The following is a 16,209-nucleotide window of genomic DNA, read 5'->3' as shown; positions in this document are numbered from 1 at the left end:
CCAGGAAGAACTTTTAACAAACCTGCTTACATCTTCTTATGCTTGTCTTGATTTTTGTTTCTGTTAATGCTTTAATTTAACTGAGAAACATCTTGACTGTCCAAGGTTCCCACATGTCTATATATTTACAGACATGTCTTGTACACACACACAGAAATGTACAGATTTCTGTGGAGTCATTAAAGAGCTCCAAACGTTTCTCCATGGGACAGTCTAGTAACAAATGAAAATGCTTGATTATTTAAAGAAATGTGACTCAAATAGTTTTTGCTGAGACTGGTGTGAATATCGGCCGGTCAGTTCTACTGTTCCCCTATAAGCTCTCATTCAGAAGATTGAGTATAAGTTTAGTTAATTTAAAAATTTAAAATCAACATCAACAACATATGCTTCAATTTCGTGATGATGACGCCTTCCAAGAAATAGCAGATTTTTCTGTTGTTGCTCACTACCCCGCAGTCCACACAAATGGTGTCGCATTTTGCGTATCTGTCGAATAAAGTTTTCAAAGTCATCTTTGGTGACACCTGGTGGCCAACCGTTGGTAGAGCAGCTATGTTATGTTTTAATTCAGTTCACTTCATTTTAAAAAATCAGCACATATCAACCCCAAACAGAAATTAAATAAAGAGGACGATGAATGCTGTAATTTTGTAGGAGCAAAAAGTTAATAATTAAATAGAATATAGCTGTATAACATTGTAACTTATATTGATGTAATTCTCCTGATTGTGAAGGTGGCAGGAGGTATTTATGAATTACGTTACGGCCTTTGAAAGCTGCACAATAAATTACTCATGTATATACATTAAACATTATACAGTCATATTTCATAAATTAGAAAATGTGTCCAATGGGGCTCATTTGTCAGACTAAGAGCGCCTTCTGGAAACAGCAACCTTTAAGCACTTAGTTAAAAATATAACATACTTTTAACTAAGATCACATTTTTATATTGAAATGTTTTTATTGGTCTGTTAAACTGAAATCTTAAATGCTATGTAGTTTTAACTGGCACTCACCATAATTAACAGAAATAAAGACTTGAAGACATCAGTCTATGTGTAATTATATAATGTGCATCACTTTGTAGATTGAGTTTCTGAAATGCACTTTCCAATTGTATTTAAATTTACTGAATATGAGCATATATAAATTATTGATTTATATTTTTGCTGGTTCCATATTTGCCATTATGTTTCTTACCGGATTGATCTCTTTCACACACACTAATAATTCACCTTCTTTTCAATGGTTAAACGTGAGGTCCAAACAACTGATGCAATTATTTTCAAGAAGAAGCTTTGGACACCATTGTTCACATGTGAAGCCAAATTAAGGTCCAGACAATGTGCTTCTGTGTGTAATGTCTCTTGACAGACGTGCGGGAGCTAATTACAATATCTGTTAAACTGGCTACTTAATGAAGTCAGTGTGTGCATTCAAATATGTGAAGACACACATGAAAGGTGGTATACCTTAATTTATTCATAGATAAAAAATATTACAGCAGGGCACAGTTTACGGCTGTTTTCATACATTTAATCTTTAGGAGCTTCATTGGCTAAATTGTCCAGGTTCTGTCCATCAAAGCGTATGAAGTGCCAGCCTTCACTGACTGTAAGATCCTGAGCTCCTTTGGCAGCGTAGAAGTCTCTTGATGGTGTGTTCCAGTCGAGCACCGACAGCTGCAGCCGCACACACTCCTTCTTTCTCCCCACCTGGGTAAACACAACACTCCTCTGATTAACCATGCACTGGATCACAGTATAACATTATTAATATGCTCACATACTGGCAGTCAGGTTAAAAATAAATTTTCTCCTGAGCTGCAGCAGCATCTCCACGGTCACCTGTATGCATCAGAGTTGAGACTAAATGAAGTAAAACATACCTCAGCAACTTTGCACAATAAACCCTTGCCAATGCCATTTCCTGTAGCAAAAGAATTTCAAGAACATATGGGGACATTACAAAGACGGTAACTAAAATAATACTTTTAAGATAATACAAAAGTTTTATTTTTAGGAGAACACATTTTGTACCTCTGAACTCTGGCATCACATACAGGTCTTCCAGATATACTGATCGTCCTCTCCACGTACTATAGGTGTAAAAGTACAGAGCATATCCCACGACGGTAAATCCTAACAAAAGAACACAAAACACACACAAACAAAAAATCAACAAGAACACCCACAAACATAAAAAAATGACTCTAAGAACAATTAGAAAGGTGTACTCTGTATGCATTATATTTATCTCTAAGACAGGAAAACCGATGTTGGGACCTTAGTGTTTATTTACCTTCTTTAGATTTGTGCTCCTCAGGAACTTCTGCAACAAGACATTCAAAAAAGGGATTCTGGCAGAAACCGTCGCGCTCCAGTTCTAAATGTACACAAGGACAGATTAGCAAAAAAACACTTTTTATTCCTAATCTTTTCGCAGGCCAAACAAACTGCATGCCATATATAAAGATATGTATAAATAATGTGCTTTTTTGACTAGATTACATTTTACAATTTCATTTGAATATTTTGTACAGTAATTTGAGTTTTTATTATTCTCGACTTTTACAGAAGAAGTGGTGCTTGCATAATGTTACTCGATCACCCAACCCAGCTAAACATTCACCAACAATGCAGTGCTGCTGTATCGCTCTCTGTATAATTACCTATGTTTGGTTGCAGTTTCTCTAATGTATGACCTCACAGGTCCTGCATTTCCACCTGCTTGACTTTTGCCTTTGCAGATATTGGACCACAACTTTAAAACAAAAACTTGTGGTCACTTCATCAGAAACCATTACATTTTAAAATTTACATATCATTACACAAATATTCATACTTTCCACATGGATAATGATATGTTTAATGAGATTACAATTCAATTACTGTTTTCCTCAAAAATAATGCAAATAAAACCTTATCGTAAGTTCTTTATCTCAATTAAACAACTGTGAATTGGCGACATCTGCTGGCAAATACTTTAAAGGGCACCATTCGTTTTATTAGGTAAGTCTGAACTTTGACAGGAACATGTATGTGAAACTAGCAAATACACAAGTCTTATTTGGACTACGCAAGCAGATATTTACATTTTTATAACTTATTTTCACCTTTATGAGAGATCTCCACCTGGTCGGGCATTTTTTCATACACCGCTAGCTCCTGCGAATTTCATAAATATAATTACTTCATACAACATCTTCCAACCACAACAAATGAATGAAAAAGAGTAATAACCCCGCAACTACTGCTACACAAAATATAAGGAAATAACTTCCAGGTTTGCAAGTGTTTCAAAAGCAGAGGAGTTTCAGCCAGCCGCCTGTAACTCACCATTATCATCCTCGATATGTCTTTGCAGTCTTCTTTTGTTGAAGGTCGTACTCTGAAATTCATTATTACAACAGCAGATAGATATATTTCTATTTGAATAAATCACAACTGCTAACTGTTCACTCTAGTTCCAAAGAGGAAATAGTCACGATCCGTAGGACTGTCCTTTCAAAATAAAATGGCTGTTAAGCCTATGGCTGAATCCGTTCACCCCAAACTATGTGAAAAGGAAAATTGACATTTTATATTATGTCTCTGGCAAAAATCAGACACAAATGCCAAAAATAGAAGTGATTTCTTTTAAACAAATTCAGAAATTTGGACACAATTCCTTAATGTTTAGTAGAACTGCCTTAAAACTGTATGACATTTTACAAATTTCTCTATAGGTTTAAGGGAAACCGACCCGTTTTTCACACAGAACCGCTGTAACTGACTTATGGCAAAATAAGGAACCTATTATAGTAACATACTGTATGTAGGTAGTGAAGTAGAAGTAGTTTTAAGAAGTTTGGTTAAGTTTAAATAATAACATCTTAAAGGACAAAAGAATTGAAAACATTGACTCAAGACAAAATGCTCAAGATCATTATTGATTTGGAAGAACAATTTGTGCCTAAACACCACTTCAACTTTCACTCTTTGTTACATGAGATAAAAACTGTTAAGACTTGTGTTTCAGGCCAGGATTCCAAGTCAAGTCTCTAGTCTTTAGATACAAGTCAAAGTGCAACCATAAGTTATTTTTTACAACTTAAGGGTCTAAAACCCGAGTCCCCATTTCTGCCTTAAAAAATAATGTATTAACAATTAAATAATGTTAAAATGATTTGAAAACACACTTCTTTGTATGTTATCAATGTTGCCTATTTTAATCTTTTTGCACTCCCACTTCCAACAATTTCTTTTTCTTGCTTTAACACCTCTTGCTTCATTTGATAGCCACCAAGCTGTTTTTTCTTCTTTTTTTTCTATTATGTTTCATACAACAAACGGATGTCTAACCGTAATTCCACAAACACAACACACAAGATTTAATACAAAATCAAATTTATTTTAGGGTAAAAAAAAGACATGAAATCAGTTAGAATATAAGCTGAAACGCTGATGATTTCACAGACTGATCAGCTTTCACTGAGCATTAAGATATTTACAAAGTCTGGCCATGTTTGCTCTCATCAGTCAAGAGTTCACATAATTCTCTTCACATCGCTCCGAAGTCGACCCCCTTAGGTTCGGTCGAGAAAAACCCAAAGATGAGAAGACTCTTCTGCACCAAAACACGTCAGTGTGGGGACTGGGTGCTTGCTGCAGGGGAATCGGAGCGCTCCAGCTTGATGCCTCCATCGACTTGAGTCGAGGAAATGGAGGATGGAAGCACAGAGCTTTTGGTCTCCAGAGAGGAGGCAGACGAGGGAAGAGATACGACTATGTACTTCTGCATTGGCCGGGGAGCCGCGAGTCCAGAACCGCTGCCGGGCTCCAGTTTTACCAAGGGCTGCAGTGTGGAAGTTGCACTGGGAACAGTGCTGGTTACTGGTGAGGCTGACTGGGAGGAGCTAATGGTGATGACCTAAACGAAAGGCCAAAAGAGAAGTTTACTGCCGTATAGTGGTAATTGATTTTAAAATAGAGAGGTGCAACTTAAGTTAGTTAGTAAAAGTTTTGTTGGAGCATTTATGTCAGGCTTCCAGCACAATTTTTATTTCAAAGTTCCATAGTTTCCCAAAGTGTCATCTCAAAGGTTCTGTCAATTTTTGGTCCAAATTTATACAAAAAATAGACTTTTCACAGACATGGAAAAACCACAAACTGCAAAGAAAAGAAATGGATAGACAGACAGATGAATGGACAAAAGACTAGAAGGACTGATGAATGGACAAATGGACGGACGTCTGAAAAGATCAGTGGCCAGATCGAAAACCAGAAAGATGGAGGGTGGAGGGAGAGGCGGAGGAATAAATGGATCAGCTGAGGCAACGACTAATGATTAGAGAAATCTTATTTACACAATGACACCAGGAAAAAAGGAAAAACTAGAAAAACTTTAAATCAGATTCTACGTTTAGGAAAAATGTATTTGGACAGAGTTCCTGATTATTGGTACTCTCCCTAAACTAAAACTGAAAAATGATTACCTGCTGGGTTGAGGCAGCTCCCGCACTGGTTCCCATCACGATGTACTTTGTCGCCGGTGGCGACGGCTGAGACGGAGTACCGGGTCTTGGAGACATGAGGGTGAGGGAGCTCGGGACCTTAATGATGCTGGGAGTGCGAGGCCCACCTGATCCACTCAACCCACTTTGTGAGACTGAAAGCGTGGAACGAGGCTGCAAGAACATTTCATCACATATGAATAAACAGCATGCTACTCTTAGGACGTCTCATCTTAATGGATTCTGAGTGTAAATCTAAATTAGATTATTGCCACTAGCTTTATTTACTTATGTCCAAACGGTGCGGACATCGATTCACCTCCATTTGTGTTTTTCTGACCTGTGTGATTGTTAAGGTGGTCCGGTTGACTTGCTGAGCTTGCAGCGCTGCTTGAGTTCTGGCCTTCATTACATGAGAACACAGCATGGGCCCGAGGTAGCCGAAGTCCGTCCGGTATTGCTCCACGTTGTCCGGCTGAGGCCGTATTTTGGCGATGACGCTGGCGCAATGTTTCTTTGAAAGATAACAAAAACATATGAGCACAACTTTCAAATCAAATGTGTAGACGTTGTGTTATGTATTCAGCGTACGGAAATACGTCACAGAAAAAACGGAAAAGAAAGACTTTCTTTACCAGAAGGAGGCTCTGAACGTGTTCAGCTCCTATCCTGTCGATGTTGGACACTACCGGCCCGTCCATCACTGCTTTAATGCGAGCGCCCTCTACAGCGAGCCGAGGAAGGATCAGAGTCTTTATCACCTAGAAAAAGCAACAAAAGTCAGAGTCATGACAGAAGGCAGGGACAAAATGAGCTCAAGTTTTATTTAGACAGACAAGAAGTTAACTTTAAGCATGTTTTATGTTTATTTATAACATTCCTTACATCATCTTCTTCATCATCTAAATAAAAATCTACAATCTGTACAACTTGAGGACTGAACAAACTGCAATAAGATGAAGAAAAGATAGTAAAATATTTAAACAAAATTCCTGAAAAAAGGATTTTAAAAAGTTTGTTTTTTTTATATTTCAATTCTATTTTTATATAGTTTGATAAATGAGGAAATTAGATCCTACTTACATCAGCTCCCAGTTCAGCGAGCCCTGCGATGGAGCCATATCGCGTCGTCCACTGGGTTTTGTCATCCAACAGACTCTGGAGGACAAAAACAAACAAACAAAAAATAATACATCAGAAAATTGGTTTAATGTGAGAAAAGTTTAGAGCCAAAAAAAGATATCAATCATGGTACAACTGGAAAATATGAAGACATCTGAAGAGTCCAACATAGGAGTGTTTGGTTCATCTGTTTAACTGACTGTCAAAAACCTACTCTTCTTAAAGAGTAGGTTTATGCAAAAAACATCAATTCTGTCAGAGAAAAAAAAAAGAAATGAAGCTGAAGCAGAAAAGTCACCTTGGTGAGAGTTTTGGTAATACGGGACTGGATGTTATTGGTGGTTGTGCTGAACGTTTTACAGCTCTGGGCCATCAGACGAGCCGCAAAGTCTCGTAGAGCCCAGTGGTTGTCGACATCTGGCCGTAAACAGAGCTGCTTACTCACAATGCAGGTGACCACCGCCGGGATCAGCTCATGCAGCTAAAAACAACAACGCATTGCTCTGCATCAAAAACATAACAATTTCTCTTAAGTTATACATGTTATATTTCGTTTGTTTTCTATACTCACGTATTTTTCCAGATACAAAGTGGGGTTGTCCATTAGGGCTTTGACCATCCGCATGAGATAAATCAGTAGAGCCAAGTTGTTTTGGACCACATTTACACGAACCTTTGGAGAGAGAATGAAGTCAGCAAAGATATGTGTGGGCGTTATGTCTGATATAAAATGTTATGGAACTAGAGACAACAATCGCACTGGCAAAATAATAAACAAAAACATGTCAGTTTTTCATTGATCAGCAGTGATTATTGGCTGACGGTGTCAAATTTGGAAAAACTATAGACATTAAAAACTAAAATGCTCTGTTATTTCCTCTACAAACGCATCAGCCACATTTGCTTTGTTAATCTCCAAAAAGTGCATCAGAAAAATCAGATACAAGTTACACACATTTGATTTGATGCTTAAATCTGGAGAATCTTGTAATTCCTTATTTTCTGTTGGATTAAAGATTTCCACTTTTATCAAATATCCTAAAGCTTCTTTTCCCTCTATTGTGTTTTATATTACAAAAAGAAGCAGAACTGATCAAACTCAGAACTCAGAAATGACTTACTGGCTCATCTCTATTCAGAAAATGATAAATAGTTGGGAGACATGCTTACTCCTTCAGAAATGAATGTGCTGAATCTTGGGAGCATCTGATAGAGTCCAGGATCGGTAGCAATACTCTGTAATGCTTCCTGTGAGAAGAAAAAAAAGCGGCTTACCCAAAACAACAGAGGTGTGAAAGATATGAGTTGGCATTTACAGTAATTAATAGTCAATGTGTTATAAGCCTGGCGGGCCACCAGGCCTTACTTGTGCCCCCACCAGGCTAAGTATTGCTTATTTACTTAAGTCTTTTAAAAATGTTTGTATGTTTTAAGACTTTATAGTTGGTGTTGAGGTATTCATCTTCGATCTTTAAATAACACATAATCATCAAGTGATATTTTCAAATTTCCTATCAACTTTAAACATATTTTAACTCAAAAACACAACAGGCCCCTGGATGAATGACTGCACTAGGACCCAACCTGCGTGCTTAGCAAGTTTTCTGGAGGAAACCTTGAATTAAAATAATAATTTATTGCCCCTGCATACTGAAAAACCAGTAAAACCTACGGCTCGTTTTGCTTCACAGGAGCCAACACACGCCTCTGTGATTTCCTTGTAGTAGAGTTGCTGCTCTACAGAAAGCTCGTGGGTGCTGCGTGGTTTCAGCCTGATTAGACCCTTCTCCTTTCCTGTGAAAAGGACAAAATCTTCAGATTCAATGGAGATCATGCATTCTTCCTCAGAGCAATCATAAAAAAAACAGAACAATTCGGTGTAGAAATGGTGATGAATGTGTGGAATAATAATATAAAATGGGGAAGCGCACAAAAATATTATTCAAGAAGTTCCTCCAAAACAAAAGGAGTAATACTGACCTTTGTTATCAGGAGCTGGTGTGTTCTGACCTTTGCCTTGAATTGCACCTTTCTCCTCCTGACCAGGCTTGACCACTTTGAGCGGTTCTGTTGATTCAGTTTTCTGTTGCTCTTTTGATGCTGAAAAGGAGAGGAACAAAAGTTATACCCAAGTTCTCTTTTAAGACAAAATAAAATCATAATTTCCAGTTTTAAGATACTGAAAATAAATGTTAAACCTGACTAACCTGGCGGTGGGTTTTCTGGAATTGACGGCTGAACTCCTTCGATACTTAACCAGTGTGCTGTTAGGAAACGAAGGTTGATCGTAAACTTATTCATAAGTCACTCAAAACGCCTAAAGCAGAGAAAACCAGCTAGTAATCTTGATAATCTGTGTACCTTTGAGAGAAACATCTAAAGGAACCCTTGGAAGAGGTGTGTTTATAATGTCGCTGAGGTCGACCTCCTTTTCCTCGTAGAAATGAAGTTCTCTTCCACCGCCACTCGCAAAGCGGAAAGGGATAAACTCCTGTGACTGAAACCCGTACAGGGGCTAACAACACAGAGAGTGAGAAGGAAAATATCAGTAAAACGCACAAACATGAAACAGCAAAACTGTCCTGCTTCACTTCTAAAATACCCCTTACCTCCACGTTTTTTAGTTTCAGGGCATTGTCTATGTCACTGGTGGTTAGTTTGCGTCTCTTCCCGTGATGCATGAACTTTAGAGCGTCCTGTGGGGAAGAAGAAAACATATCATCAAAAAGATATTGGAGATTTTAATTTCAGACTCAGAACAGACTAAAAAACAAAAATAGCTTTAATAAATTACCTGTGCAATTTCTTTGATTCTGTAGCTGACCTCTTCGCTAAGGGCCGCACAGCTTTCCTCCTGTAGCTGCCCCACTCCCATTGACTCGGCCATGGCCTTCATGGACTCTGTGGGCAGGCTGACCGAACATTGCTTCTGCCTACGTTCCTCCGCCATGACTGGGAAACAAAGCAGGACATCAGCGCATTAATATTAGTGTTTTTTTCCCATAACATGATGGGCTAATGAATATTTTCCAGTTTATTTTTAAGACGTTGTGTAAACAGCGTATTGCCTTTCACTTTGGTTCTGATCCCTGTTAAGACTTTGTACAATTATATACAAAAATACGGTAATAACTGACAGGAAAAAAAATACGAGACAGGAAAAAGTCTCAAGAACAAGTGACAGAGTTGGACAAAACAACAAAAACAAACTGAAACTACACTGAAAGTTTGTCTTGTGCTTTCCAAAGGTAAGAAACAAGAATAAAAACAAGAATAAAGTGTGATAGGTGCAGAATTACCCTTTAAGAAGCATTACTATAAACTGTTTCCTTTTCATCAACACACCATTAAAAAGCGCAATGAAACTTTGAGTCAACCACGATTCTGTAAAGCAGTCTAACAGGTGCAGGTAATCCTGTCCCTTCGCCATTTTGTATATTTTATTTGTTTTTTGTTATTTTTATCCGAAATGGGAGTGTTGTACAGTGATCAAGTGTCAGTTCTTACCCACCAGGAGCAAGTTTTACACCTGCTTCGACAATTTCACTATCTTTACCCATCGTCTATTGAAAGGAAATGTGGATATGCAACTCAATATCTACTATATATCTAATAAATAGCAGCAAATACAAGCTGCAAATACTAGTAGAGCTATTATAGTTTGATTAAGGGTACTCATTTCACTAGACTACCAGCCCAAAATGGATGGAAGAAAGTAAAGTGCATTTTCAGAAAATGTTATACATTTTAATATAGTATATATGTAAGGTTTTAGCATCTATATGAATACATTTTCTCCATAATTTATGAACATACTTAACTACAAAAAACATTAAAATGAAATTCAGCCGCTTAGGTACATGAGAATGAAAGAGAAATGAAACTGAAGTAAGAAAACACAAAACGGCAATGAATTAGGTATGAAAGGCAGTACCATACAAATGTGCAGAGAGACAAACTGGTGCAGGATCAATCTAAACAACAATCTGGTTTAATACGTTTCAGTGAATCAGAATATTATTTATGTCAGTAATTGAATTCAAAATGTGAAGCTAATATTTATACACTCATATTACACAAAGCACTATATATAAAATATCTATTTCTGTTTATCTAGATGGCTATGACATCTAGCTGAGAAAAAGCACAAATCACAACGTGACATTTCCATATTTAGTTTTTTTTTGCCCATATGTAATTATCAAATTTTCTGAATTTTGGGTTTTTTCACTTTGTGTAATACATATATGCAAGATTTAACTGATTGATTAATTGAAATAAACTTTTTGATGATATTGTAATTTATGAAATCCACTTGTTGATTGTGAATTATGAGTGGCAAAATAAAACTGAAAAATAAATACTTAATAAAAACATATCTTTTATTTGTTATAAACATTTTTTTTTTTAACTGAATTATTCGGATTGTGTTTGTACAGAGCAGCTATATAATCAAATAAGTGCTACACATGCAACCTTGCAGGGTGTCCAAATAAAGAAAATTAAGGAGGCCTTATTCAAAGGACAAAAAAAGCACATATTTCCATAAGATATCCGCGCTATTTCAAAGCTGGATGACACTTTCATTTGAGCAAGGAAGAAATAATTTAACACGATTTCACCAGTCGTTTTACTATCAAAGCAACAAACACTCAATTGCACCTTTAAATGTTATTTAGCAGGAGATAAAATAAGATAAAACTAAAAGCAATTTTGCTCTTGGGGGTTATATTAATTTTACTAGTATATGTAAACACTAGTGCGCTTCATATTGAGCGGGTCAGGCACTCTGACGGAACAAGTAGTAACACACAAGTTCCGCCAAACATAAGCATGCAGTAAAGTCCTTCAATTTTATCACAAGAAAACGAATTGTCCTAGCTTTAGAGCTCATGGCGACTTTTAAATTAACTAATACTTGCGCTTAAAATATGCCTGTTAGCTCCCATGCTAATAGCGTAGCTACCGTTGACATTATTACCTGTGAAGTTTTCCTTTCTCGTTCGAGTTCACTCTGGATTTTAGACAAACAAACGATATCAAAATTTATAAAAATGACAATGGCGCGAAGCTATTTCTTCTCTGGTATTATCCATCACTGGTTGTTAACGGCTGACTTGATCACAGACTGCAAGCTGGGACATCCGCTCATGAATTAGCGCTATGTTCTGTCGCCATTTTGAGTCACGTTCCAGTTCAGAGATCGCGAGATTACAACTGACAGCTAAAGTAAGAGTCGTTCTGTTTAAAAGTAAATACGAAAACAACGGTTGCACTTTGAACCGTAAATTGCGCAGAAATATCAAGAAATAAATAATTTTGAGGGTCTACTATTAGAATTTATAAGTTTTACCACGAAAACCCGTGCTAAACCTTTACAGAACAACCAGTTCTCCAACCGGAACTATTGTTATTACTACGTTCATAGGGGGAGCGTTATTGTGTAACTACGGAGGAGAAGGTAAGGAGCGTGGAAGGACATTGCGAGAAACAAATATGTATAGATTTTTATCCCGGGCCTTTTGTACGACACGAAACCACTCACTTTTTGTCTACGAGGGCTGTGTGTTTTCCGCCAAATACGACGTTTATAGGTGAGTTTACTTTGCCAAAGAAATAATATGAGCGCAATAAATGAGCAATAAATTTTCGTAACAAATGACTACAAGTCTTCGCTGTAATGTGATGGTGTCACACAACATCTTTAAGTTTTACGTAACCTAACATTCATTTTCCATGTGGTAAGTACATACTGTTAGCTGTTAGCTTGGTTAACCTGTGCGGATGGGGCGGGGCTTATTGATTGACATATTAGCCAGGCTGTGGTTTACCTGGTAACTTGCAAAATTTTTAAAAGCCCAGTGGTTCGATTGACTTTCCTCACCTTAAGTTGAAACGTATAAAAAGGCTGCTGTCCAAAATCACAAAATGACAGTTATTAGATGTATTTAATTATTACTATTAAGTTAAACAATTTCTACTTTCTAATGGTAGAAGTGGTTAAAATAAACCTTTTAAAACAGTTTGTTTTTGGTGACCATGGAAAAAGAGTTTGTTAGCCTGTTAATTATGGTGGTAGCCGCATCATGAGTTTTGCTGCAAGAGAGACTTCTACTTTATAAATGAATAATGAGGAAAGAATATAAAGTGGGGATACTCACCAGCCAAGAAATTACAACTTGAGCACAAGTCGATCCGCCAAACAGACAATGACCCATATCGCTAAATTAGCTGTACAGTGGTTTTGTGAAATTGCATACTTGCGTGGCACTTTTTAGTATTGAATATTATTTGGCTATCCTTTTACTTACTGCAATTGTAATTTTTGTTTTCCATCTCACGCAGGGTATTAACTGGAGTTGGAGTAAACCCTCTAAGCACATGTTCAGTCAGATGCTGTGAAAAGAAAGACAATGCAATCTCCTCTAACCAAGATGAGGCAGCAAATGTAGACACTCAAACAAAGATTACCCAACTACAGGAGGAGGCAGAGGAGGTGAAAGCAAATAATAGCGGTAGCAGTCAACAGCACAGCAATGTTAAAGTTGAACAGGTCTTGTCAAAGCCATCACAAGTAAACACTGATGGAGCTAAAAGTGGGAAGGAGAGTCTTTTGGACCTCCTTGGAGCCATGAAGGTTGAAGTTACTAGTAAAAGAAGGCTCAAAAACCTCAAGACGAAGCAAAGTCTTGAATCGGCTGCAGCAGGCATGGAGAGCACATCAAGTATGTTTCAAAAGGCAACAGTGCAAGCTTCAGCACAGAGGTAGGAAACCTTGGAGTTATTTTTAGCACCTTGCAGACGTATTTGTATTCTGTTAACTTTTAAAGTCTTTCTCACATTACAGCCATAACCTTTTATGTATTTTTGTTGGGTTTTATGTGAGAGATCAGCAAACTATGCTTGTGGAAGCATACCTAACAGGCGTGACCCAAGTTGTATTGTATTTGTCTAGCACATGCAGTCCTAGTAAAATACATTGAAGTAAGGTTGTGTAGCGATAAAATGTAGAAAAATTAAATTACTACAAGCAAATTTTATTACACTACATTTATTTTTGCTTCATTGTTGAGTGTTTTCATTCCAAGTTCACAGGATGACGTAATTACACAGTCCATCTATCCATTACACAGTCATTTCAGTTAACCTGTGGTTACTGACCTGCAGTTCTTTGAAATTTTCTATATTTTTTTTTTGTTTCCATTTTGTATTTTTAGTGAGGCATTAGATCCTGATCTGGTTGCAGCAGCATCTGCTGCAGCCTCCACCCTTCCTAATCGCAGCAAGGCGGAATCAGAGCTGCTGAAACAGCTGAGGCAGCGCAAACTTCTCACAGAAGCTCAGAAAAAAGGCGATATCAACAATCTTGGGTATGTTACCTGCATATAGATACATTAATATATGCTTTTAACAGTAATGTGTTAGTTCATCCTTTTCGAGAGCTCGCTCTAAATACCCCAAAAACAATGTCTGAGTGTGCATCAGCTGAACACACACATGCAGGGTGTTTTCCATCAAGTGCTCGCTGAGCCAGTTATTTGTATTTCCACCAAAGTAAACTCTGGCTCTGCCAGCCAAAAGCAGTGGCTATCCTTGGTGGACAGCAGAACCAGAGGAAAGAACAACTTTAGTCAGAAGCTGGGAGGGCGTGTTATGGGGACCAGCAACTTCATTTTGTTTTTAATTTGTGTAATGAAAACAAAAACAGTGCATCAACAATAATGAAATGTTTGATAGCATCAGAATAACACTATCTGACTGCCTCTTGTGTTCCACTAAATTTATTTTGATATTCCTCTTCATATTCTTTAAGCCGGTCAGTTATTTTCCAATGAATCCTTTGACAGTGTTTCCATCTCAGTCTTTTAACACGGTCAGCCTTTTAATATCAGCAGATAGTTTTGATGAATCTTTGCATTTTAAAGAATGGTAGCAGACTTAATTTATTTATATTTACTAAGCACTATGTTGTAATACTTCCTCAGAGTTCTTTTAACTGACATGAAAGTAGGGAAGACGTCTGGTCGGCAGAACGCTTGGCCTGCTAATCAGATCCGATTTGACGATGATGGACAAGGATACGTACACGACAGAGGAATTACCAGTGAGCTGGCCAATGTTCGGAAAAGGTAAGCACATTCATAACACTGTCAGTTAATAATAGAAATAAAGTGAACATGTCTTGTTTTTTAAAATTAAATATTATTTCTAGGAGGAATATTTTCCCAGCAAAAAGACTTAATATCTTCTCTAAAACCACTGATGAACGGGAAGATGAATCGGCACTTGGTAATAATAACTTCTTATATATGTTTGGCTATTTTTATCTCTTACACCGTTAGTGCATCTAATATAGAAATTACGTGCAGTAGAACAGCTTAGGTATCCAAATTTGACTGTTGCTGGACAAGTCAATAAGCTGCAACTCAGTGTTATAGAAAGAGCTGTGCTGTAGTAATAAATTTGCCGTCAAATAAAAAATCAGTTTTTGTTATTTTGTGGGACGTTGCTCATAACACTGGTGTCATATCTCCAGCTAAGCCGACCCTGTGGGACATAGATTTTGCCAATGAGTTATCTCTGTTAACCAACCAAATGCCACGTAACGGGTTTGAGCAAATGATCCAGTGGACCAAAGAGGGAAAACTGTGGCAGTACCCGATTAACAATGAAATTGGTGAGTGACAGAATACTTATACGTCTTAATTTCTTTTTCATTTTACAACCACAAACTGCATTCAGACCAACATAAAGAAGCACACAACTTTGAGTTGGAACAAAAATGAGAGCTTATTTTCAAAATGTCTTTCCAATAATAATCTGGGGGAAAGTGGTTTCAACTCCCTTTAAACTTTGACAAGGCACTGTAGCTGGAAATTATGAGAACAACAGAAGCTTGGACTACATCTGTCTCTAGAGGAGTGTTAAGTTTTCATGTCCAATTGTAATTTGTGGTTGTAAAGTGGCAAAATCAGAAAAAAAAAACTTTTACAAGACCAAACAGATACAATATTGTCTCCTAATCACTTTGATGTTGTAATCTCTTTCTGTTAGGCCTTGAAGATGAAGCCAGTGTCCCGTTCCATGAGCACGTCTTCTTAGAGAAACACTTAGAGGACGGCTTCCCCCGTCAGGGGCCTGTGCGTCACTTCATGGACCTGGTTGTGGCTGGTCTGGCTAAAAACCCCTACTTGACCGTTGAGCAGAAGAAGGAGCACATTTCCTGGTTTAGAGACTATTTTCACCAAAAGGAGGAGGTTCTTAACGAAGCTGATGTGTTTCTAAACTAAACCCAAGAGGGTTAAAGACGTTTCCCATATTTGCTGGACATAAACGTACAAAAATGGGACATCATTGTTCTCAGCAGGGCTTTGCTGCCTTTGTTCATCCTTGCACTTGTGTACATTCACAGGTTCTAAACAGAAAATTACAAGTTTCTTTCTCTGAAGAGCAGTTAGTGTGGACTCATACAACATCTTTTGAAATAGCTGCATACAACTCTTAATTTTTACCTTTCTTTGTTAAATTTGTCACGTTGTATTCTATTAAAATATGTCATGAAACCACATTGTGTTTTCTTTGTGGAA

General features: G+C 37.4%; 3 protein-coding genes across 3 annotated transcripts; 1 reads left to right on the top strand and 2 right to left on the bottom strand.

Annotated features, from left to right (window-relative positions):
• Window positions 1–1,465: 1,465 nt before the first annotated feature.
• sat2b (spermidine/spermine N1-acetyltransferase family member 2b) lies at window positions 1,466–3,505 on the bottom strand. The gene is made up of 6 exons (XM_028030568.1): window positions 3,345–3,505; window positions 3,122–3,173; window positions 2,308–2,391; window positions 2,046–2,147; window positions 1,895–1,935; window positions 1,466–1,721 (listed from the first exon to the last, which is right to left on the bottom strand). Exons 1-6 carry the CDS (start codon window positions 3,405–3,407, stop codon window positions 1,542–1,544), a joined length of 522 nt encoding a protein of 173 aa, XP_027886369.1. The 5' UTR covers window positions 3,408–3,505; the 3' UTR covers window positions 1,466–1,541.
• Window positions 3,506–4,377: 872 nt separating this feature from the next.
• taf6 (TAF6 RNA polymerase II, TATA box binding protein (TBP)-associated factor) lies at window positions 4,378–11,825 on the bottom strand. The gene is made up of 15 exons (XM_028031926.1): window positions 11,604–11,825; window positions 9,417–9,574; window positions 9,232–9,318; window positions 8,984–9,137; window positions 8,830–8,886; window positions 8,603–8,722; window positions 8,295–8,416; window positions 7,793–7,870; window positions 7,194–7,295; window positions 6,921–7,103; window positions 6,584–6,658; window positions 6,136–6,261; window positions 5,841–6,014; window positions 5,483–5,674; window positions 4,378–4,917 (listed from the first exon to the last, which is right to left on the bottom strand). Exons 2-15 carry the CDS (start codon window positions 9,570–9,572, stop codon window positions 4,630–4,632), a joined length of 1,914 nt encoding a protein of 637 aa, XP_027887727.1. The 5' UTR covers window positions 9,573–9,574; window positions 11,604–11,825; the 3' UTR covers window positions 4,378–4,629.
• A 219-nt stretch (window positions 11,826–12,044) lies between these two features.
• On the top strand, window positions 12,045–16,188 carry mrps31 (mitochondrial ribosomal protein S31). Its single transcript, XM_028031927.1, has 7 exons — window positions 12,045–12,216; window positions 12,968–13,387; window positions 13,840–13,992; window positions 14,608–14,751; window positions 14,835–14,911; window positions 15,159–15,299; window positions 15,677–16,188. The coding sequence occupies exons 1-7, from the start codon at window positions 12,119–12,121 to the stop codon at window positions 15,910–15,912; spliced, it is 1,269 nt and encodes a 422-aa protein (XP_027887728.1). The 5' UTR covers window positions 12,045–12,118; the 3' UTR covers window positions 15,913–16,188.
• Window positions 16,189–16,209: the final 21 nt, after the last annotated feature.

The sequence above is a fragment of the Xiphophorus couchianus genome, chromosome 11 (assembly GCF_001444195.1).
Source record: "Xiphophorus couchianus chromosome 11, X_couchianus-1.0, whole genome shotgun sequence".
NCBI classification, from domain to species: domain Eukaryota; kingdom Metazoa; phylum Chordata; class Actinopteri; order Cyprinodontiformes; family Poeciliidae; genus Xiphophorus; species Xiphophorus couchianus.
This window is presented reverse-complemented; position numbering and strand designations above follow the sequence as displayed.

Bases quoted from the DNA above. Each gene is read 5' to 3' on its own strand.
- taf6 (XM_028031926.1), bottom strand. From the start codon at position 9,572: ATGGCGGAGGAACGTAGGCAGAAGCAATGTTCGGTCAGCCTGCCCACA. The intron at 7,296-7,792 runs GTAAGCATGTCT...CTCTCTCCAAAG, and splicing joins GCACATTCATTTCTGAAGGA to GTTCGTGTAAATGTGGTCCA. The intron at 6,262-6,583 runs GTAAGTAGGATC...TGCTTTTTCTAG, and splicing joins TCGCTGAACTGGGAGCTGAT to GTGATAAAGACTCTGATCCT.
- mrps31 (XM_028031927.1), top strand. From the start codon at position 12,119: ATGTATAGATTTTTATCCCGGGCCTTTTGTACGACACGAAACCACTCA. The intron at 13,993-14,607 runs GTATGTTACCTG...ATACTTCCTCAG, and splicing joins GGCGATATCAACAATCTTGG to AGTTCTTTTAACTGACATGA. The intron at 15,300-15,676 runs GTGAGTGACAGA...TCTTTCTGTTAG, and splicing joins CCCGATTAACAATGAAATTG to GCCTTGAAGATGAAGCCAGT.
- sat2b (XM_028030568.1), bottom strand. From the start codon at position 3,407: ATGAATTTCAGAGTACGACCTTCAACAAAAGAAGACTGCAAAGACATA. The intron at 2,392-3,121 runs GTGAAAATAAGT...GTGTACATTTAG, and splicing joins GGTGGAGATCTCTCATAAAG to AACTGGAGCGCGACGGTTTC. The intron at 1,936-2,045 runs GTACAAAATGTG...CTTTTGCTACAG, and splicing joins TGTGATGCCAGAGTTCAGAG to GAAATGGCATTGGCAAGGGT.